At 34.2% G+C, this 22,961-nt stretch overlaps 1 protein-coding gene across 1 annotated transcript in view; it reads right to left on the bottom strand.

The window, feature by feature from the left end:
* Nucleotides 1-11,087: 11,087 nt before the first annotated feature.
* The window catches only part of LOC145261144 (coiled-coil domain-containing protein 130 homolog), a 25,719-nt gene continuing 13,845 nt past the window's right edge, over nucleotides 11,088-22,961 (bottom strand). Inside the window, exons 4-7 of the mRNA XM_080119442.1 lie at nucleotides 21,412-21,496; nucleotides 20,280-20,452; nucleotides 17,359-17,497; nucleotides 11,088-12,682 (exon numbers count right to left, since the gene is read on the bottom strand). Of these exons, the coding sequence (XP_079975568.1) occupies nucleotides 12,183-12,682; nucleotides 17,359-17,497; nucleotides 20,280-20,452; nucleotides 21,412-21,496 (897 nt within the window). The 3' untranslated portion in view covers nucleotides 11,088-12,182. The remainder of the gene's footprint in view (nucleotides 12,683-17,358; nucleotides 17,498-20,279; nucleotides 20,453-21,411; nucleotides 21,497-22,961) is intronic.

Genomic DNA, 22,961 nt, shown 5'->3' with positions numbered 1-22,961 from the left:
AAAAGATTAAAAAGAAATGCAAAAATGACAAAGAAAAAAATGAAGAAAAAGATTTTTTTAAAAAATCTAAACAAATTGAGCAAATGTTACTATTTTACAAAATAAAAGATTTAAAAACAAGAAATTATTCCAATTTATTTATTTTTTATGTACTAATGAATAATTTCTTATCATGGCAACTGGAGGATAATGGTTAATGAGTTTGTGAGGAGGACGGTGAGACATCACACTGAAGATTGGTGACAATTGTTGAAACTGGCCAGACATTAGAGTATTTAAGAAGACAGCTTAACAAGAATTTGTTAATATTGAATTTGAAAATGACCATGCTATAGTTTAGCTGGGAAACAGCACTGTGATATTATGCTACATAGATAGTTCTTGGAAAGAAACTCTGCTCATGGAAGTTCCATTTAGTTTGTTTACCTATTTATGTATTAAAAACAATTAAATATTTAATAGAAAATATAAGCATGTGAAGTTACCATTTGTAGAAGTAATGTGTTGGATGGTGGCGGATTCCAAAAAATTTGTTTTAGGTGAAATCATTATTATGTACTTGGTAAAAACATTATTATGTACTTAATAAAAACAAGTTTTAAATTTATGAAAAATTATCAGCTAGAAAATCTGCCAGAACTACTTTTTACAAAAACAAACAAACAAAATCAGATATTTCTATTTTGAAATGGCAGATTACAATTATTTTGTTTAATCCATCAACTGCAGTTACCTCCCTTAGCTTTTATGAAATCAATATTATCAAATATAATAAAACTATAATTCAATAAATTTTATTTTTATTTGTAATTATTTTTCTACTGAATCATTTTTTTTTTTTTACTTGGGAGTCACCACTTATCAAGGCCCAAAGGCCACTCAAGGATTAATGAATGCAAGGTGGTAGTGTAGTAATTGCTAGTGGTGTCAATTGGGTAGAATTTGATTATTTATGGGGACAGTTCAACAAGGACTTGTTTACATAGGATTTGAAGGCTACCATGTTGTATTAAAGAAGGAAGCAGTCCTGTGGAACAGTGTTCCACATGCAGGCAGTTCTGGGGAAAGAAGCTTTATTCATGGAATCTGTGTTTTGATTTAGGCACAGTTAGAGGGTGGGGGAAATTGTTGATAGTGGCTGTAGCTAGTCGAGTTTTCTTGTGAAAGTTTGGTAAGGGGAAATATGTAATCATTTTTACTTAAAATGTATTCATTTGAAATCCTATTCTACAGCACAAGCACTGTCGGATGTCATATTTTTTCCTTTTTCGTAAATAGTGTAGCCTGGTGATTACCTTTGTGGTCACACTACAATACAACAATACAAGTCAAGTACTTGACATAATATACAGGGTGCAACAATAAAGTTGTTGCTATAAAGAAAACAACACTACAGCTTTATTTTAAAACTTTTATTGAAAAAAATCAATTCAGGTAACTTGATTATGTAGTAGAGCTGACATATATTCAAGGTAGACGCTTCCAGCCTCAATCACCGCCTCAATATGGGTTCGGAACTAGGAAAATGCCTTTTCCACAAGCGCTAGCGGGAGCTTGGCGAATACTTGGTGGATAGCGGCGATCAGGCTGGCTTTGATGTGAGAGGTCATGTTGGTGATATTTTCGACATATGACCAAGCAAAGTAGTCCTATGGGTTCAAGACGGGGGAAGAAGGGGGTCAGTGAAAGAAGGGCACAAAGTTGTAGCACTCCTTCTGGGTCTCTTTAAACTTGTGGGCTGGCGCTGGTTACTGCTGCCATGCCATGGGATCACCACACTCTTCAGCATATCCAGATACACTCTGGTGTTGACTTTCAAGCCAACTGCAAAGATGTGGGGTGGCATGATGTGGCTCTCACTTGAAACCACACCAAAAGACCATAACCGTGGTGGGAAACTTTGTTTTCATCACCCTGGGCATGTCCCTGTTATTCGTGGCAATCCAGCAATGCATTTGGAGGGTGCTGGCAATGGTCCTGTTGTCATAAGTTGGATTTTCCTTATTGTTCTGATGACATAATAAAGTTATATATAACTTTTCTCCCTCATATTTCATTTAATATTTTATATATATACTAGCATTTCAGCCCGGCGTTGCCCGGGTGTTTGGAGGTGTATGCTGAGCAAAAAAAAAAAAAGACTAAATTTTTTTTTAATTTGACCCCTTAAAATTTATTGTTTCGGGCTCAAATCACTTTATTAAGTTAGATCCAGGTTCAAGGAACCTATATCTAAAATTTCAAGTGTCTAGACCCAAAATTTTCGGAGGAGTTTGGTAGAGTTCTTAAAGGTCAAATCGTTGAAATTTGACCCCTTAACAGCCAAATTTCTGGCTGACACCCGTCACATCGATTTTCCCAAATCTCAGTACCCGGTATTTCAAATTTCGAGTCTATAGACTAAAAATTGACAGTTATTGCGTAGGGAAATGTACACAGACAGACAGACAGACAGACACGTTCACTTTTATAGATATATATATATATATATATATATATATATATATATATATATCCTGTGTAAGGGCAAAGTTAAGACCCGAGGTTGTTTTTTTTTATATGGGGAGGGAGGGCAGTCCAGTTCTCTAACAATGGGGCACTCTGGATTGAAACAAACATAAAAATCGCCTCAGTCTGGAAAGAATTCTCCTTCACTGACCAATTAAGTGTAGATATTTACTTGCTTCTAACCACAGCAAGATGTGACACAAGGTCATTTTTTAATGTGGGGAAACATCCAGCTCCCCAAGAAAGGGCACTCTGAATTGGAGCAAAAATAAAAATTTCTTCAATTTAGAAAGAGTTCTTTCTCGCTGATCAATTAACTGAGTGTAGATATTTACTTGTTTCTAACTGCAGCAAGATGTGACACAAGGTCTTTTTTTTTTTTTTAATGTGGATAGATATCCAGCTCCCCAGGAAGAGGCACTCTTGATTGGAACAAAGATAAAAATTGTCTCAAAGGTGTCAAATCAGAGCGCCTAAAGAAGGAGCACTCTAACTTAGCAAAAATTGCCTGGACAGCCTTGCTGGCAGTCCCGGTAGGGGTGCCACTGACAGTAAGCAATGAACTTACTCTACTCGAAAGGGTGGATCTTCTATTAGGTGGAGAAGAAGTTCTTGTGGAATTTTTAATTTGGATTTCAAATGATGTATTTTCAAATAAGTTTTCGTTATAATACCTTTACTTTAAATATTATTTTAAAGAGCGTTTTTCGCTCTATCTAATCGTTTAAATTACAACCGTTTTAAAACAGTTATGTCTTCTTTTCAGAATGTTGAATACAAGATGCAGAAATAAGCAAATTCACACAATTTGCTTATTTCAATTCAATTTAGGCCGAAAAGCTGCTGAAACAGCTTGCGATATTAATGAGGTGTTTGGCCTAGGAACCAATACTAAACGCACAGCACAATGGCGGTTTAAGAAATTTTGTGGTGACAACAACAGTCTTGAAGATGATGAATGTAGTGTTCGGCCATCGGATGTTGACAACGATCAATTAAGAATCTTAGTTGAAGCCAATCCATCCACAACTGTTTGAGAACTTGCTTCTGAATTAAATGTAATGTATACAACGATTTCCAACTACTTGAGAGGGATTGGAAAGACAAAAATGGGTGCCTCATGAATTGAATGACAACCAAAAACATGCTGTGATGAAGCGTCATCTTCCCTTCTTTTATGCAACAAGAACGACCTGTTTCTCAACCGGGTTGTGACTTGTGATGAAAAGTGGGTTCTTTACAACAATCGGTGATGCTCAGCTCAGTGATTAAACGCTGACGAAGCTTCCCGAAACTTCCTGAAGCCAGAGTTGCACCAAAAGAAAGTCATGCTGACTGTTTGGTGGTCTGCAACCAGTTTCATCTATTACAGTTTTTACAGATGAAACCATTACGGCGAAGAATAACTGTCAGCAAATGGATAAAATGCATCAGAAACTTCGACAATAACACTCAACATTAGTCAACAGCAAAGGCTCAATACTCCTCCATGACAATACCAGACCACACGTTGTTAAATTAACTCTGCAGAAGTTGATCTAATAGGGCTACGAAACTCTGCCTTATCTGCCATATTCTTTAGATCTCTCACTTTTTTTTTTTTTTTACACAGTGTTCACCACTTATCAAGGCCTGGAAGCCACTCAGGGATAAGGGTTATTGCAAGTACATTACGTTAGTGTGAAGATTTGATAAAGTGTTTACTTAAGGGGGCGGTTCATTAGGAATTTGTTAACGTTGGACTTGAACACATCCAAGTTGTAGGCAGGCAGACGGAACAGAGTTCCACAGGCGTGCAGTTCTAAGAAAGAAGCTTTGTTCATGGAATCCACGTTTTGATTTAGGCACCTACAACCTTTTCAAGGATCTCGACAAATTTCTGCATGAGAAATGCTTTAAAAACCTAAGCGATATCAAAAACACCTTCAGCAACTTTATCGCCACCAGAACATAAGATTTTTACTGCAAGAACTTTCTTGTCAACCTGATAGGTACTAACTAGGTGGCTACCTCAATTAAGTGTAGCAGTGTAGCATCAGAACAAATACTACACTTTGGTCCTAGTCAAAAGGCCAAGAAACATGCACTAAGCTGTTTCATATTTTCAGTTCATGCGAATAGCAGACTTGCTACGAATGAAAGATGTTTGTCCAAAACAAGAAAGGTATCGAAAAATTGAAAATATGGACATCTGCAAGTCAGTCGGCTTTTTGTGTATCTTTAAGCATGATTAGTCTTTGGAGCTCTTAGCTTAAAGATTGCATTCATTGAACTTATGCTTTGATTTATTCAGGCAAAAGTCTTTTAGCTGCAAGTCTGAGATCCAGAAAATGAGAACCAATTTATAAACATAAAAACAAAAACCTCTGTTGTTTTTAAACTGGAGTCATGGTTTTATTTGGAGAGGGAATTCTTTTGTTGCTTGAGTTGAGCAATAACTTCGGACTGATACAACAAATGGGATGATCGAGACCTGTGCAATGGACATACACATATATGTGCATAATTTCTCTTAGCCTTAAGTCTGACATTTTCTGACAGCCTGCAGGCCGAGTTTCCAAAATTGGCAAGCGTTTGTGCATAAAAACTAAATCATGAAACTTTCACTCAAGAGTGTTACTAGGAAGTCAGGTCCAAACTTTTGTAGCAAATATTTTACAAAATGTTTTGTTTGTTTCGTTTCATTTCAATAAAGTTTTGTTTTGTTCATTTTTATTATAATTAGGGCAACCTAAAAATTGCAATTAATGCTTATTGAATGTTCTTATAACGTGAAATTTAGATATTTTGATTGATTTATGAATTTTTTTTTTATATATAATTACCTTGTCAAATTACTCAACCTAATTAATAAATGCAATTTTTGGATTGCCTTAATCATAACTTTTCATGTTTCATAATTTTTTGTTAATCTTTGCCATCTTTTGCCACATTCTGGTTATAATTAAATACTTAGAGATGTATGAAACAAAATGAATAAATCAAAACAAAAAGTTTTGTTTCGTTTTTATGCAAAAAAATATTAGGGTTTGTATTACTGTACACGTAGATTCGAAAAAGTTGTCAAAAAACAAATATATAACAAATAAATGTTATCAAAGGCAAGACAAGTTACTTTTCTACCTAACTGGATATGTTTTTAGTGTTTTTATTCAATGTAACATGTTTATTCAGCTCGAAAAGCATAGTGTTTACCGATGTATTGGAAAATTCAAAATGGCGCCCGAGTCTCTCTTTAACACGGTAAGTTCAGGAAAAGATGTTATAAATTATAAACTAGACAAAATACTGTTAGAAATTCGCTCAATATATATTACCGTGACATAAGTTGACATATATTCTGTGTTTTTTTAAATAGTATTTTGTCTAGTTTATTATTTATAACACCTTTTCCCAAACTTACCATGTTAAAGAGAGTGTCGGGCGCCATTTTGAATTTTCCAATACATCGGTAAACACTGCATGTTTTTCGAGCTGAATAAACATGTTACATTGAATAAAAACACAAAAAATGTATCCAGTTTGGTAGAAAAATAACTTATCTTGCCTTTGATAATATTTATTTGTTATATATTTGTTGTTTTGACAACTTTTTCGTATCTATGTGTACAGTAATACAAACCCAAAATTTAAATAAATTAGTAAATATTTTGAACAAAAAAACAAAACGAATCCAACCCTACAAAATTCCCCTCTCAGTTAGTCAACTTTGAGGCATTATTGTGAAATGGCAGGCAAAATCGATTCACAAGCAGTAAATAATTCCCCCATTAGCAAGCAAATTATTTACGACAAGACAAATAACTGCTTGCTTATCTCTTCTACTGGCGCTTTAAATTAGGGACAAAAAAATAAAAAGGAGAGGGAGAGGCACATAAATCACGCCTGGTTACATCCTTGTTTTCATTTCGTACCTTTCTGCGTTTTACATAAACTACCCAGAAAATTTTGATGATAGCACGGTTCTTATTCTGCATAAGCACCGCGAGGTCTAATCTAACCTGACGTGATCATTCTTCTCAGGTTAGATTAGACCATAAGTTTTCCCGGAAAATCCGTTGTTACTATTTTGCTCATATTATGTTTAATATCTGTGTAAAATTTCAAAAAGTTCCAAGGCGTAGTTATTAAGAAAAGTGCAGACAGACGAACGGATAAGGGTGAATTTACAGGTCCACCCTCCTTTTGTCAGGGGACCAATAAAAAAAATAATAATATATACAAATATCATTGTCAAACTTTTTATAGTAAGACTTAAATACGAGGAAGGTAGAAGATGGCCAAACATTGACGACAACCAACACTAATATTAGTCAAACTTATTTCTTTGTCTGCATTTCTTTTCTAAATTGAGGATCACATAAGATTTTCTGGTTCTTGTCCAGAATTTTCCCTATATTAAAAAACAAAAGTAAAGAAAAATCTGTATGATGTACGTACTCATGATGAAACGAAAATATCATGTTCCAAATATCATGTAAATTGATCCAGTAATTTTATTTTTATAAAGAAAAACAATTTTAAGCAAGTAATTTAAATTCATATGCATTACAATATAAATCTAACAAGTTTGAATTATTGTTGAGTCATCTAGCTTTGTGTTTTTTTTTTTAATTTTGTTTTCAAAATGGCCGTCAAGTTACTCATAAAATTTGTTTTCCTTTATAAAAATAAAACGGTGCTTATTTAGATTGGTGCCAATTAAAAGTAAAGAAAATACAAAAAAGTTTGTATGATGTACAAAGTACAAATATGATATCATATAATTTGATCAAGTAATTTTTTTTTATTCAAGAAAATCAAATTTTACTCTGTGTCCCTGAGGGGTTGGAGGGGTGGGAAGTAGTGGCGATGGTAAAATCAAGAGCGGACAAGCGATTTTCACTTCTAATTGAGGGGGAGGGGTGATATAGAAAAGACAACCGGAATGTAAGATTTCAAACAAAGCAATTTATTAACATAAGGTGTATTTTTTTTTTAATTTTTATTTTTTCAGAAAATAAAATTTTAAAATTATGAAAACACTTTTAGTTAGAAGGATCATTTTATATAAGTTAAAAACAAAATTTGAAGAATATTTGCTTCAGTAAATTTGTTTTTCAAAAATAGAAAAAAACCTACTCAATCAATTTTTGAAATATGCCATCTTCATTCCGTGATAAGTAGGTACACAATAAAAGTTTTTCTTCATTTTTGTTTATCACCTTAAGTGCCAATCTGAATAAGAACCAATAAAACTACCTGATAAATTTGTGATTTTTGGAATATGATATTTTTGTTTTGTCACATCTATGTACATCATAATGATTTTCCTTCATTTTTGTTTTATATAGGGAGAATTCTGAACAAGAACATAGTTTGTTTTTTTTACATCTTGCATTGTAGTGTTCTGATTTCAAATTATTTTAATGCAAAAGAAATAAAATCAATCAATCTTAAAAAGACTAACTCACAAAATTTTTTTTTTTAAATAATTTTATGTCATATATAAAAACTGTCACATCTAATTTATACAATGGTTTTTAAATTTTGAATAAATAATTCACTGATATGTATTTTTAAAATCAGTGTTGGATTTTTGTCCATAATTTTCTCTATATTAAAAACTGAAAATAAAGAAAAATTATGATGTACATACTCGTGATGAAACGAAAACATCATATTCCAAAAATCACTTAAATTGATCAAGCAGTTTTTTATTTTTATAAAGAAAATCATTTTTAAACAATTAATTACAATTTGAATTATTGTTGAGTTGATTGAGATTGTCGGACTGACTTCCTCATCTTGGTTGTTATTGTCACAACGTTTATTCAGATTCAGAGAATATGTGCCCCCTACAACATCAGGACGGTATTCAAGAGCGAGTCAACACTCAGACGACACCTGGTACAAGTGAAGCCCCGCATGGAGGAGAACATGACCAAGAACTGCATATACTCCATCCCATGTAGTTGCAGAAAGGTTTACAAGGGTGAAACATGCCACCCCCTTAAAGTAAGGGTGGAAGAATACCGAAAAGCGGTAACTAAAGGGGAGATGGAAAAATCGGGCATAGCTAACCATGTCTGGATGGAGAGGGGGGGATCATCGCCCCCTATGGGATGAAGTAAAAATAATAAACAGAGAGACCCACTGGAAAGTGAGAAAACTTAAAGAAACAGCTTACATGCTCGGACATAACAACCTACTGAGCAAACCAAGCATAGAGCTGAATGCAATTTGGACACCTCTGATAGAGAGAGAAAACCTTGAATAACAACATAGGTTTAACATTAACAAAAACTAACTAAGAATTGTCCTAGTGACATATGGCTGAGTGGTCCTAGACGTTGTATCAAAGTTTACAGTTACCCAAAGGTGCTGAGTTCAATCCTGAACGAAGGCAGTGAAAAAGTAACATTCAAAACAGAGAATCAGCAACTATGTCCCAAAGCCTAGCTGGAGTCCGAACACGGTACCCCCGTAATAATAATAATAAAGGGTTGGGTTCGAGACTCCTAACAAACGGTTCCCCAGTTCGATACAAAGCACCTGACGAAAGCTGGAGGGCAAAACGGCCGAAACGTTGTGACAATAACAACCAAGATGAGGAAGTCAGTCCGACAATCTCAATAAATGAAAACACCTCATCTCAAAAATACAGACAATTACTATTGTTGAGTTATCTACCTTTGTTTTTAGATTGTTTTCCAAATAGTGGACAAAATAGATGCTCTCCAGTTATTAATAAAATTTGTCTGTTTTTTTGTTTTTATTAAAACCATTTCATCAATTTATATGATTTTTGGAATATGATATTTTCGTTTTGTCACAGGTGCATACACCATACAGATTTTTCTTTGGTTTTGTTTTTAATATAGTGGGAGTTATAGACAAGAACCCAATTTTTTTTATTCTGAATAGTGAAATAAAACTTCAGTTATCGTTGTCCTTCATAAATAGTTTATAAAACACTATAAAAGTTCATTTATATAAAGATTCATGGAAATTTCAAAGTTGTATATTGCTGCCATGCTTAAAACTATTTCCATTCTATGGCTGTCTGGCGTGAATGCAGACTCCAAAATATTAAATCTAACCCTAACACATACATATTAGACGTACATTTTTAAACCTAAGGTAGATAACTCCTATTATATTCTTTAATTTAAAGTGAGTTCCTTGCTAATTTTCATTGTTAGGTGAATTTTTGAAAATCTTTTATACTAGCAGGTCGCCCAGCATTGCCCGGTCATAAAATATGCACAAATATTATATTTTAATTCATACAGAAGCTGAGACATGTGTATGTGAGTATTATGTTTTTTCTAAACACTTCAGAGCTGATATTGAAACCAAAATCTAAAGAGTGTGAGTCCAATACAATAATCATTAGGCCGATTACAGTTTTTAAAAAGTGTTTTCAAACCTACTTATTCTTAACATAAGTAATCTATCATGTAAACAATTCACTCCTACGCAGTCGTGAAACAGTTTAAAAATAGATAAAAATCCGATCACCCCCAAATATCAAATTTTCAATTTTAACCTCTTAGCCCAGATGAAAACTGATTAAAAAGTTTGCCACATGTCTGAATACCCTATATACCAAATTTCAAATCTGTAGATCAAAATTTTGTTGAGTATATAGGTTGAGAAGTGGCCTCACATTCTCACTTTTATAGATTTAAAAAATTTTTTTTGCAATTTCACCCCAAACAAGGCACATTGCCACTTTGCTGTAGGGGGCTACTATCAAGGACATAATCTACAGGGGTACTATGTGGGGAGGTGGGCAGCAAGATGTCGGTTCACGTTACACTTGAACTTCTGCATGTCAGTACAGTTGGGGAAGCAGGAACTAGGAAGGGAATTCCAAAGTCCAGTGGTTCTGGGGAAGAAACTACTGGAGTAGAAGGCTCTCTTACATCTAGGGATCTCAACTGTGAAGGGGTGGGATTTTGCTGCTTGTCGGGGGTATTTACGTCAAGGGGGCACAAGTGCCTGCAGTTCGTCAGAGAATTCACCATTGAAATACTTGTAGAACAGGCAGAGGAATGCTACATTTCGTCGATGGGACAGAGGCTGAAGCTTAGATGACAGTTCAGGACCTATTTAGGTTGGCGACTCTCTTTTGAACCTTGTCTAGGAGTGAGAGATTAGTAGCAGATGCACAAGCCCAGATATGACAACAATACTCCATACATGGGCGAATGGTGGCCTTATAGAGTTACAGGATACTTTCGGGCGTTAGTAGCTTTCTAGCACGGTAGAGAGAACCTACCTTTTTCGCAGCGTTTCTGGCAATGCACTCAATGTAATTTTTCCAACTCATGTTTCCTGTGAACGTTAGGCCGAGGAGTTTAAAAGATGTACTTTCAGATAAAGATTCTTTGGCCATTGCTATTGGTGGTAGAGAAGGTTTCTTGTAGTGATTGAAGGAAACAAGTTTAGTCTTAGCAGCATTGAATGTGACCATCCATTTTCGTCCCCCATTCCACTACAGATATACTAGAAGACATACCTGGCGTTGCCCGGTATCAAACATCACGTTAAATTCTCCAAAAAATGAAAAAAAATAAAAATAAACTGAGACATGATCATGCGAGTATTATATTTTTTCTAAACCGTCCACTTCTTGTAAAAAAAAAAAAAAAAATACTCGAACTGAGATCAAAATTGAAACCTAAAGATAGAGAGTCAAGCGGAATAATCATTACACCAGCTTGACATGACTTACCGAGAGTGTTTTCAAACCAACACATACGTAACGCATAGTCATGAAACAGTTGAAAACAGATAAAAATCTGGTGGCCTCCTCTGTACCAATTTTTCAATATTAATCTCTTAACAGCCCTTTTTTCCAGATGAAAACCGATTAAAAAGTTTTCCACATGTCTGAATATTCTATATACAAAATCTCAAGTCTGTAGATCAAAAATTTGTTGAGTATATAGGTTGAGAAGTGTCCTCACACACACACACACACACACATTCTCACTTTTATGGATATTAGTAGCCTCTGGGTCGGACTAAGTAATTTTAAAAATAAATTCTAGCTAAGTTATTATATTACCAATAACATGGCATAACAATAACAAATGAAAATACTTGGTCTTCGGGACAAGATCAAAGTGTAGTATCTGTTCTTCAGATGCTGCAAGCTATGACTAGCAAAGACTATATGTCGGGGTGACCCCACATATAAGACCTTGGTAAATGTAGGGGCAACCCTTCATACCAATTGTCACTATCCAACTCCCCTACTCCCCGGGGAGTTGGTCCCCATTTCCCCTTCACTCCTCACATTAAAAATCGGCCTTGTGCCTAATTTGCTCGGTGGGGGAGCAAATAAATACCATCTGTTCTTCAGATGCTGCACTTCAATTTCTTGTTCTCTGTCAGTGGAGGAGAAATCCTTCACGACTGAGACAATTTTTATTTTTGTTCCTTTTCTCCACATTAAAAAACGACCCTGGTGTCTAACTCTGTCCCGTGGGGAGGCATTTTAAATAGGAACAATAACAAATGAAAAATGGCTAGACAATTAGTAAGTAAATTTCGATTTTGTCAGCTCATATGCTATTTGAATTTGACTTTTTATAATCTGACACGATAATTATATGTGCTAGATAGAAAGGGTAAAATCACAGAATGCTTTGTATATAATATATATCACCTTCTCTAGAAGGTCAGGAGTTTGGGGAGGAAGACGTTGAGTCTTCGCCTTCACTGCTGTCTGAGTAAGAAGTCATGAGACTTGCTAATCCGCCAGTGACACTCGGAGAATTAACAGTTTTTGGTACCGGATCATTTTCCTCGGCTGCTTTGGACAAACCTTCATCCGTAAATGAATCGTCAAAGATCAAAGCGGGAGTTGTCCGCATTTTTTTGGTTTCTGGTTGATCAACATTTTTAGTCGCAGAGTTTTGTGAAACAGGTTTCACTTTGGCAGAATTCATCGGAGAATCAGAATTGGACACCAACACTGATTTACAGACACCGTTAGAAATGCCCGGCGATTGAGGAACATCAAACGGATTGTTCTTCTTCTTTAGGATGCTGTCTGTTATGTGTCGCTTGACAGCCTGCTGTTTCGACAATTGCGGCGCTACTTTGGTTTCATTGGATGACAAGAATAATGGACGAACGGTGATTTGTTGCCGGCGCTCCTTTTGCTTTTGCTCATAACCTGGACATAAAGAAAAAGAAGAAAAATTAGACGTCAAAGAGAAAAAGAGTATGATATCATTTCTGTTTAAAACAAACAAAGCATGTGGGATCCCCCCCCAGCCACAAGTGAAAAACTTACTTTCTCCATGACTAATGTTTGTGCAAAATTAAAAAAAAATTCAAGAGGTGATTATTGAGAAAAGCATGAACAAATGAATATAATGGCCCCCTACAGACGTAACCAGATTTATCCTGGAGAATCCGTTCTGGCAAAAATTTACTTTTATCATGACCAATGTTTGTGCAAAATTTTTTGAAAATCTAAGGCATGGTTATTGAGAAAAGTGCGAACGAATGAACGGGAGTGAATTACAAGGTCCAATCCCTCAAACTTGCCAGATTTATTATTTTTTGTATTATGTGAACTATTATTCTCATCGTTTTTTTCACAATGTTTTGTGCTGATGTAACCTAAAGCCATCTTCAGGTATATTCACACTGGATGTTTCACTGGTGAATAGTGAAAATGTTTGGTTTTTTACTTTCCCAACGAACATAGCCGTTAGAAATTCAAAACGCAAATAGCGCCTAGTCCAAATAATATAAAAACTAGTTATAAATCCTCGTCTCAAAAGTAAACATTCATCATATAAAAAAAAAAAAAACAGAATGGACCCCGATTTATCAAAAAAAATAAAAAAAAATAAAAAAAAATAAATAGACTTGGTTCTATTTGCGTATTGAATTTCTAACGGCTATGTTCATTGGGAAAGTAAAAAACACAAATAATTTTCACTATTCACCAATAACATCTAGTGCGAATGCACCTGAAGATCGTCGGAGGTTACATCGGCTGAAACATTTTGCAAAAAACAAGCAAGATGAGAATGATAATTCAAACAATACAAAAAATAATTATCAATCCTCATCTCAAAAATATACATTCATCTTGCCAGATTTATGTTGTAATGTCTACGAATCCCTATTAATCGCTTAAAAATGATTTTCTTTATAAAAATAACTACTTCATTAATTTATGTGATTTTTGGAATATGATACTTTCGTTTCTTTATGATATAATTGGGCATCTTTTATATTTTTCTGTTTATTCCCCCTTGCTGACTTATCTTTAGATGATTATTTAAAAATGTTTCATATTAGTTTTCGTCTAGACCAGACTAAGTTATGTTTACAAGAAATTGTGGTTAAGTACATTATTATATTGTCAATAACATGGTACAACAATAACAAATAAACATTGGCTAGTTAAAAGCAAAGTTGTGTCATTTGTTTCGCTTTTATGTTTTTGAATTTTTGAGATGAGGATTGAAAATTCATATTGTTTGGATTATTCGGACTACTGTTCTCATCTTGAGTGTTATTTTCACGTTTTGGTTTATGTGACCTCCGATTTTCTTCAGTAATTCTCCATTGTATTTTGAGTTAAAGGCTTCCAAAATTCATACTAGAATTGTCCACGAGGACTCGTGGCATAGGCGATAAAGTATTTGGTAAAATTCAGTTGTAAGTTACACTCTCCTGGAGGTTAAAGGTTCAATCTTCAGTGCGAACAACACTCAAAATACAATTGCGAATTACTTAGTCATGGTTGACGGAAAGAGAGCATGCTATCCCTGTGGATTAAATAAATTTGAAATTTCATGCAGATTGCCGAGTTCAACAGAATAATTCCTGAGTTTGATAAGATACACCTAAAGAAGGCTGCAGGTTATATCAACCGAAACATTGGGAAAATAATACCCAAGATGAGAACAGTAGTTTGAAGTATCCAAATAGTTTGAAGTTTGACTTTGCTGAATGAGAAAAATACTAAACAGACAGTAATTTGTTGTTGCCACTTCTTCTGTCTTTGTTCATAGTGTGATGTTATTGGGTGTGGTCCCCTATGGAGAATCTACGACTATACTGATTAGCAGTTCTTCTCTACGTTGCTCACAACACATGAATAAAAAAAAATTTTTTAAACGATATCAGTTGTGAGAATTATTTTGTGACAAGTTGTCTCGTTCAAGACCAGTTCTCTTCACAATCTATCCAAGTGAGACACACAGATGGCAAAAGTAACAAATCCTTCCGTCGCTCTGGGTAAGCTCTGAATTGACTGGTATCTGCTCTTCATGATGCAAGCTGATGCATCAAGTTGCATCATGACAATTTCCTAATCCTTCGTCATATATATATATATATATATATATATATATATATCTCCGTTTATTTTATTTTTTTATTTTTTATTTATTCACTTTTCACCCCAAACAAGGCACAGTGCCACTTTGAAGTAAGAGGTTACTATTGGGGACATAAGTTGTAGGGATATTATGAAGGGAGATGAGCAGCAAGATGTCTGTTCACATTACACTTGAACTTCTGCATTTCAGTACAGTTGGGAAAGCAGAATCCTGGAAGGGAGTTCCAAAATCTAGCAGTTCTGGGGAAGAAACTATTGGAATAGAAGGCTTTCTTACACCTAGGGATCTCTACAGTGTAGGGGTGGGATTTAGCTGCTTCTCGGGTTTGTCGGAAGTATTTACGTTGAGGGGGCACAAGTGCTTGAAACAAAGTTTGAAACAAAACATGTTTCACAAAATCCCTTTTCAATCCTGTAATTCGAACAAATACACCAACTTGTACTAAGTCAATTCCTTAATTCTTTGTCAGATCCAAGACTGAAACAATTACGCTTTGCAATGTCCATTTGGGTTCCTTAACAACACAGAAAAACTTGGAATCATCATCGCCCCTTTTTCAGTTATCTCCGTGTGAATTGACTAGGATGCATGGTACGCCGGTTTATATGCTGTGGATTCATATATTATTAGATTTGGTTAATGAGACGCGCCTGCTGATGCATAGAATTGAAAATATTTTTGTCGCCTGTGGCTTTCAATTTTCCTGCCAATATTGTTCCATTCCACCTCCCTTGAATTACCCACTTTCTTTATAAACTTTTCCTTCATTCTTATTTTTGGGAGGTGTGAGGAAGAGAGGGAGGGAGAGTGTGATAGAGATGGGTGGGGCTTATCTGTCTGAACTGTTTCTGCTATCGCATTAGTTTGTGGGCGGATTGAGGAGTGGGGTGTATACTGACTGTTTGGTAACTCTAAAAAGGGAGGAGGATAGTCTGTCCCTTTCTGCCTTCTGGCCACACTATGATTTAATGTCACAGTGAACATGAAAGAAAAATTGGCTGTCAAAGATGATTGTGCTAAAATTAAACGTCTATTCTTTAGTTAAAAATGAGTTATCTCCCATGTTGATTTTTATTTTTTAGTGATTATTTAAAAATGTTTTAGGTCTTGACCAGCATTCCTCCTATATTTAAAAACAAAAATAAAGAAAAATCTATCTGATGTACATACCCATGACAAAACGAAAATATCATATTCCAAAAATCAAATAAATTGATCAAATAGTTTTATTTTTAGAAAGAAAAATATTTTTAAGTGATTAATGGGAATTTGTAGGCATTGAATTATTGTTAAGTTATCTTCCTTGTTTTTTTTTTTAATATTTTTTCAAATTGGAGGGTAAGAGTCACTCTGATACTCATAAAATTTTATCTTCTTTATGAAAATAAAACTACTTGAATAATTTACATGATTTTTGGAATATGCTATTTTCATTTCGATATTAGTATGCACATCATACAGATTTTTCTTTATTAATATGGGGGAATTCTGGACAAGAACCATTATTTTATATTAGCAGTTGTCTGGGGCCGGACTAAATAATGTTTAAAAGAAAATACATTATTACGGGGGGTAGTTCTGAAAATAAAACCTCCTATTTTTCCTTTTTAACTCAAAAGGTTGAAGAGTGATATATTTTTTTTTTTAGATAATCATAAAACAGGAACATTCACTTAGGGTTAATACACAGGTTTATTTAAATAGGGGATACAAGGCGACAGTCTCTCTCGGCATCTTGGAACTCTGATTGCCGGAGGAGTATATCTACATTGTCTGTATATTATTATACAGAGGGGTGCTAGGTCATTCCATTATAACAAAGAGCTACAAAGACGGGAATAGTACCATTAAATAAATACATAATAAATAAATGTTACCAAAGGCAATCTAAGTTGCTGACATAAAAATGGTGCAAAACTGTTCTGGAATTGTTTTTACCAATGACTTTCTAGAAGACCCAACAAAACAAAAAAGGATGAAAAAAACAAATACACAACAAATAAATGTTACCAAAGGCAAGGTGAGCTACTCTTTTACATACCTGGACAATTTTTTGTGTTTCAACTTATTTTAAGGTGTGTTTTTGCTTAAAAATACAGAAATAAAGGTAGTATAAAACCTATCAAGTTAGAACGAAAAACAAAATGGTAGTCTCGTTAGAGCCATATTTAAGCCTCGATAGTCACTCAAAAATCAAACAAAATACTGTTAGAACACTATATGTTCGCAGGATTGTAGACATTTTTAGATTTCTATCAATATTTTGTTTAATTTTCGATTTTTGAGTGATTATCATTTTTGTCCCAATCTGAGTTTTCATTCATCTCCATTACTTACAATTCTTGCAAACAAATTGGTTAACCTTCCACGTCAGTAATTCCAGTTCACTTCTTGTTTATAAGTACTTAAAATAGTTCAGTTGTCCCAGACTCCGTTGGGAGATGGGTGCAATCCAAATTAAAAAGAATAAATAAATTTTACTTACATTCTTGCACTCCATATTTGAGCAACCCCGCAAGCCTAATATCCTCCTCCTCCTCTTTAACTAAAGATATATTCAAAGATGTCCGCTGTAATACTTCAAGGTCAGCTTCAGCAATTGCCTTCTGGGATTTTTTCTCATCCTGTGGTAAGATAAAAAAACAAAGAATAAATAAATAAAAAAAAAAATGAATTCCAATTAAGGAATAATATATATATATAAAGAATAAATCAAGCGTTCGTTTTTCCAACCGTTTGAGTTTCAACAAAAGGAAAATGAAGCAAAGAAAGCTCGAAGAGAACTGCTGTGAGGTGGTGGCAAACGGAGAAGAAATGAAACCCATATGCAACAAGTGGCATGGGTCCGAAGAGTAGTTTTTTTTTTATTTCTTGTCTTTCTTAACCATATTTGTATGCACTGCTGAAGGATTATGAGCATTAAGCAATATCTGATGAGCTTCCAAATGATAAGAATCCAAACCTCTTTTCTGGTGAAAATCAAACATATTTAAAATTTTTTGGTAACAGATGAGATTGCATAAAAACGTCTGCCAATCATAGGATTAGAATTATAAACGCTTGTACAAAATCGAAGACCACTCTACGAAGTTCTATGATTAGAACATGCTAAGACAAGATAACCGGTAATCACTTTAGCCTCAAGTTTCAGGGTTCGTACAGATTTTCAATACCCATTTTTCAAAGACTTTTCAAAGTTTTTCAGGGATTGTGAGCATCAAGCAATATCTGATGAGCTTCCAGAATCAAAACCTCATGATGGTACATCAACATCAAGAGCTAGCAGAACAACTTCCATCACAAAACTTACCAAACATTTTGGACAAGATGGTATTACACAGAGTCTATACAGATTTTCAAGGACTTTTCCAGACAAAATTCAAGGTTTCAAAACAAAATTTGATATATAAACAATGATATAATAAACTAAAACATTTAACTGAAAACAGGAAAAGTCATTTTCATTTACATACAAAACAATATACTTGTCAATAACCATATTTATATTCCCTGATCCATTTATATTTGGCCATTTCACCACAAAACTATGAGAATTATCAGAAAGCAGTTTATCACTTTCGTCCTCGTTTTAAGATGTTTTGAATGGATGAATCGAATTTCATGTTCAGTTTAGTTGTATGGCAGTTGTGCCAAGAGTGTCATTATGAAATGATGGAAGCAAATGTTGGTTCTCTCCTATTTGACTGCAGTGCAATGCTAAATTAAGGTCGTAGAGTTTGCCACTGCATTTGCCAATATAGACGTTGTTCTGAAGATGAATCGGTTATATAGAAGCATGGATTCCCTAAATCGCAGGAAAATTGACCAGCAAAGGAGGACATGGAAGCAACTAGAAATCCCTAAATGCTGTAAAGCTTTCTACCTAAATAGTTTTTCCCCTCGGACTGCTGCACTTCGGAATTCCCTGTTGGGCTCCTGCTTGCCTTACTGTACTGACATTTACATACCAAACAGTATGTCTATTGACAATCATATTTAGATTCCCTGACCCACTTATATTTGGCCAACCAAGTGCGATGTAAATTGGTCTATGCTATGTTTGTTTTACTTTTAAATTTGGAATTTCCGGTATTGTAGATACAGAGGTTACGTTCTTTTATCATGAAACTACTTGTATAGTATAATATGGAAAACATCAGGTAGTTTTGTGATTAAGGGACGTAACTCTTGTATCCACAATAATATGATGTAATTTCAGAACAATGTATTCAATTTTATTTTCAATATTCAAAAATAGTTTAATGGTATTTTTATTACATAACTTAATAGTTATTTATTTCGATTTTATTTTTGATATTGCAACACAAATTTTTACCTAAACATAAAAAATACAATTTTCAAGGCCTTTCAAGATATTTTCAAGATATTTTTCCATACTTTCAAGGATTTTTCAAGGTAATAATAGAAATAAGGTCTTTTCAAGGCAAAATTCAAAATTCAAGGACTTTTCAAGTCTGTGCGAACCCTGTTACAAGTGAGACAGAAACACAAAACACATCTACTAAAGAAATAGCCCAAAAGAGTCACCAAAAATACACCAAGACCTTTCATTGCAAGGAAAAATGGGCCAACCAGCAGTGTACCAAGTATTTTTTTGGATGAATTAGCCCAGGAATATATAGATAAGGAAGGCATTACGAGGATCGGTTGGTTGTTTTATGACATATCAACCCTTTTCGGGTTATTTAATGTCAAATTCAATTATTTTGGAAACAGTTTTTATGCTTCAAGTTCTTTATGTCTTTAAATATTTATTTGTAGAGTTTGGTTTGGTTTGGTTTGGTTGTTTCACGACATATCAACCCTTTTCGGGTTATTTAATGTTGAAACCAATTATTTTGGAAATAGTATTCATGTTGCATATAGTTATTTTGTAGAAGTTTTTTATTCTTCAAGCTCTTTCTATCTTCGATCACTAGTTTGTAGTGTTTGGTTTGGTTGTTTTGTAGTGGATTTTATCGTTTTTGTTCCCTGCCCTGCAGAATATGAATGAGTTTTGCAAATGGGAGAGGGAAAAGGGTTACAGCATTAATGTTTGGTACATTTTAAGTTAGGAAACAAGTCAGAATGTGGAGGATATAGGAAGAGAAAGGGGAAATGGGAAGGAGGAAAAGGGGGAAATGGGAAGTTTTTTTTGTTTTTGGTTTTGCAGAACATAATTAAGTTTTTCAAAAAGAAATACAAAAACAAAAAGCATCAATGTTAGGTGCATTTCGTCTCAAGAAGCCAATATCTTCAGACAGCCTGATCTAGTATCGCCAGAATACGAGGATTGCTCCACTGTGATTCAGGAAAAGATTATAATGGCTGCCTAACTTGCAAAACCAAGACTCCCCTGTAACCTTAACACAGTCTCTGATTGTGATAAAATATGAAAGTCCGTACCCTGAATTTGTTGCGAGCTACCATATTAAGTATGTAGTCATCTTTGAAGATTTCGTTTTTCTCTTCCAATTCCGTGATGGTAGGGATGGCTGCTTTTTTCTTCTGCTGATCATCAGTGACATGCTCCAATTTGTACATCGGATCAGAAAAAAGTTTTTTCTGCGTGTTTTTGTCTGAAATGGAAGCCAGAAAATTTTTTAAAAACTTTTTTAAAACAGTATTTAAGAAAAATCAAACAAAACAAACTATTTTGGTTAGTCTATTATTTGTTTTTTAAAAAATATTTTTTATGCATTTAAGAAACGCGAAAAACAATTAATAAAACATTTTGCCTTTAGGAAAGGATTAAAGTGTAGTAGGTGTACTGTCAAAAAATAGTGCAATAATATTGTGGGGTCTGCGTTCACGCTGAATGACAATAGAATGGAAATATGCCACAAACCCCTACAAGGGTTTTGGAGATGGACACCCATAATTGGATATATTCTGAAACTACATTAACTAGGGTCCATACAGATTTTCAATATCTGTATCGAAGAACTTCTAAAGGCTTTTCAAAGTTTTCAAGGCCTTTTCCAGGCAAAATTCAAGTTTTCAAAACAAAATTTGGAGTTTGTTTTACAATCCATAGCGATTCGAAAAAGTGTACAACAAATAAACGTTACCAAAGCCAATAAAAGTTACTTTGCAATCTACCTGCATTGTTTTTTTGGTGTTTTTTTAAAGTAGTTTTAAATGCTTTTTATTACATCTGAAATATTAACTCTTTTTATGGCTTTTAAATTTCAAACCAAGATGGCTGCCGTCTTGTCCATTTTTTTTACTCAGTCAGCCTCATTTTCAATTATCAATTTTTTTTAGAGGGGAAGGGGGTTGGGTGGATTCATCATTGGAGAGAGTCCCGTTTGCACAGAGAAAATTTTTTAAGACCCCCCCCTCCCTTATGTTTGTATTTCTTACATGTGTCAATATTTATTGCATAGGCTTGTGTATCATTTAATTGTGTATATAACTGACTTTAATATTTAATAAGTATAGAATGTTCATTGTGTTCTGCATGTATATAAAATGCTAAGTGTGGATGCCTTGAAATTAAACTAAACAAGGGGTATGTAAATAAAAAGGATCAAACCTTCTGGAACAATCTGTTCATTTTCTTTAGGATCCCATCTCTGCTCTTTACGCCGGGCGCCACTAAGAATGACATAATCATGATTCTAAAAAGAGACACAAAAAAGGATCAAATTATAAAAATTCACAAAAGATTTATTAATGCAAGGTATTCAGATTATATTTTCATTTTCAAATATGTTTTTCAAAATTAAAATCCATACAGTGTGAGGAAGATTAAATCTGGACAGGATTGGGAGACGTGTACAGAACAAGAGACTTTGATAGTATGGCCACGTTGAAAGAATGGATGCAAGTTCTTGAGTTAGTAGATACAGAATAGTTAAGGTCATAAGGGAAATGCCAAGGAAAATATAGGAAGAAGTGAGAAGAATGAACTCGAGAAAAAGAAGAATAAAGACCTGGCCAGAGATAGCTTATTCTGAAAAACAATTTCTTAAAGCTATCCAATGCATGTAAAATGGAAGAGGGGTTCGTACAGATTTTCAATGTCCATTTGCAAGGACTTTTTAAAGTTTTTCAAAACAAAATTTGGAGTTTTTTTTTTACAATACACAGCGATTTGAAAAAGTGGTAAAAACTCAATATACAACAGGTGAAGCATGCCCCCCCCCCCTATTTAACCCCAAAAGTCCCCAGGGGGGTGTCATATCCTGGTGAAAATGAACAAACAGTGCAGTTTTAGGCCTTAACATGTGTAAATTTGAGTTCTGCACCATGCAAAAAAAGAAATGACTAAGTCCATCATTTGCCCCCCCCCCCCAATTTAGCCTCCAAAGTCCCCAAGGCCTTATCATATTTAAATTTGAGTTCAGCACCATGCAAAACTGCTAAATAGACATACACACAAAATTTGGGATAAATATAGTAAAATAATCCCCAAAATGGAGTGTTTTTATTATTAGCCCTACAAGAGCCCCTGGGACACACCCAAGAGTTATCGCCAAGTATAGACAAACAAAATTATAAAGAAATCAGTTAGTTACAACTTTTCAGAAAGTTTTATAAAAATCCAAGGCATCAATTTTTTTTAATAAGCACAAAAGTGTGAATTTTAGTCATTTTAACCCAAAAGGCACCCCTGGGGGGGGGGGAGAGGGGGAGGGAACCGATTACTCCTATGTTTAATGTTTATGCAAAATTTCAAAAAATTCCAAGGTGTAGTTATTGAGAAAAGTGCGGACAGACAAACGGACTAGGGTGAATATACAGGTCCACCTTCCTTTTGTCGGGGGACCAACAAATAAATGTTATCATAGCCAATAACAGTTACTTTGCAACCTACCTGCATCATTTTTTTTTGTGTTTTTAAGTAGTTTTAAATACTTTTTATTTCATCTGAAATATTAACTCACTTTACAACTTTTAATTTCCAACCAAGATGACTGCCATCTTGTACAAGGTAGTTTTGTGATAAATGGACATAACTCTTTTATCCACAATGTAATTTCAGAACAACGCACTTCGATTATATTTTCAATATTTTAAAAATGTTTTAATGGTATTTTTATTAATACTTAAAAAATAATTTAATAGTATTAATTTTTATAT

This window comes from Euprymna scolopes, chromosome 37 (assembly GCF_053919585.1).
Source record: "Euprymna scolopes isolate OS-2025 chromosome 37, ASM5391958v1, whole genome shotgun sequence".
Lineage (NCBI taxonomy): Eukaryota > Metazoa > Mollusca > Cephalopoda > Sepiida > Sepiolidae > Euprymna > Euprymna scolopes.
Note: the sequence above shows the minus strand (reverse complement) of the source record. Positions and strands in the feature narration are given on the sequence as shown.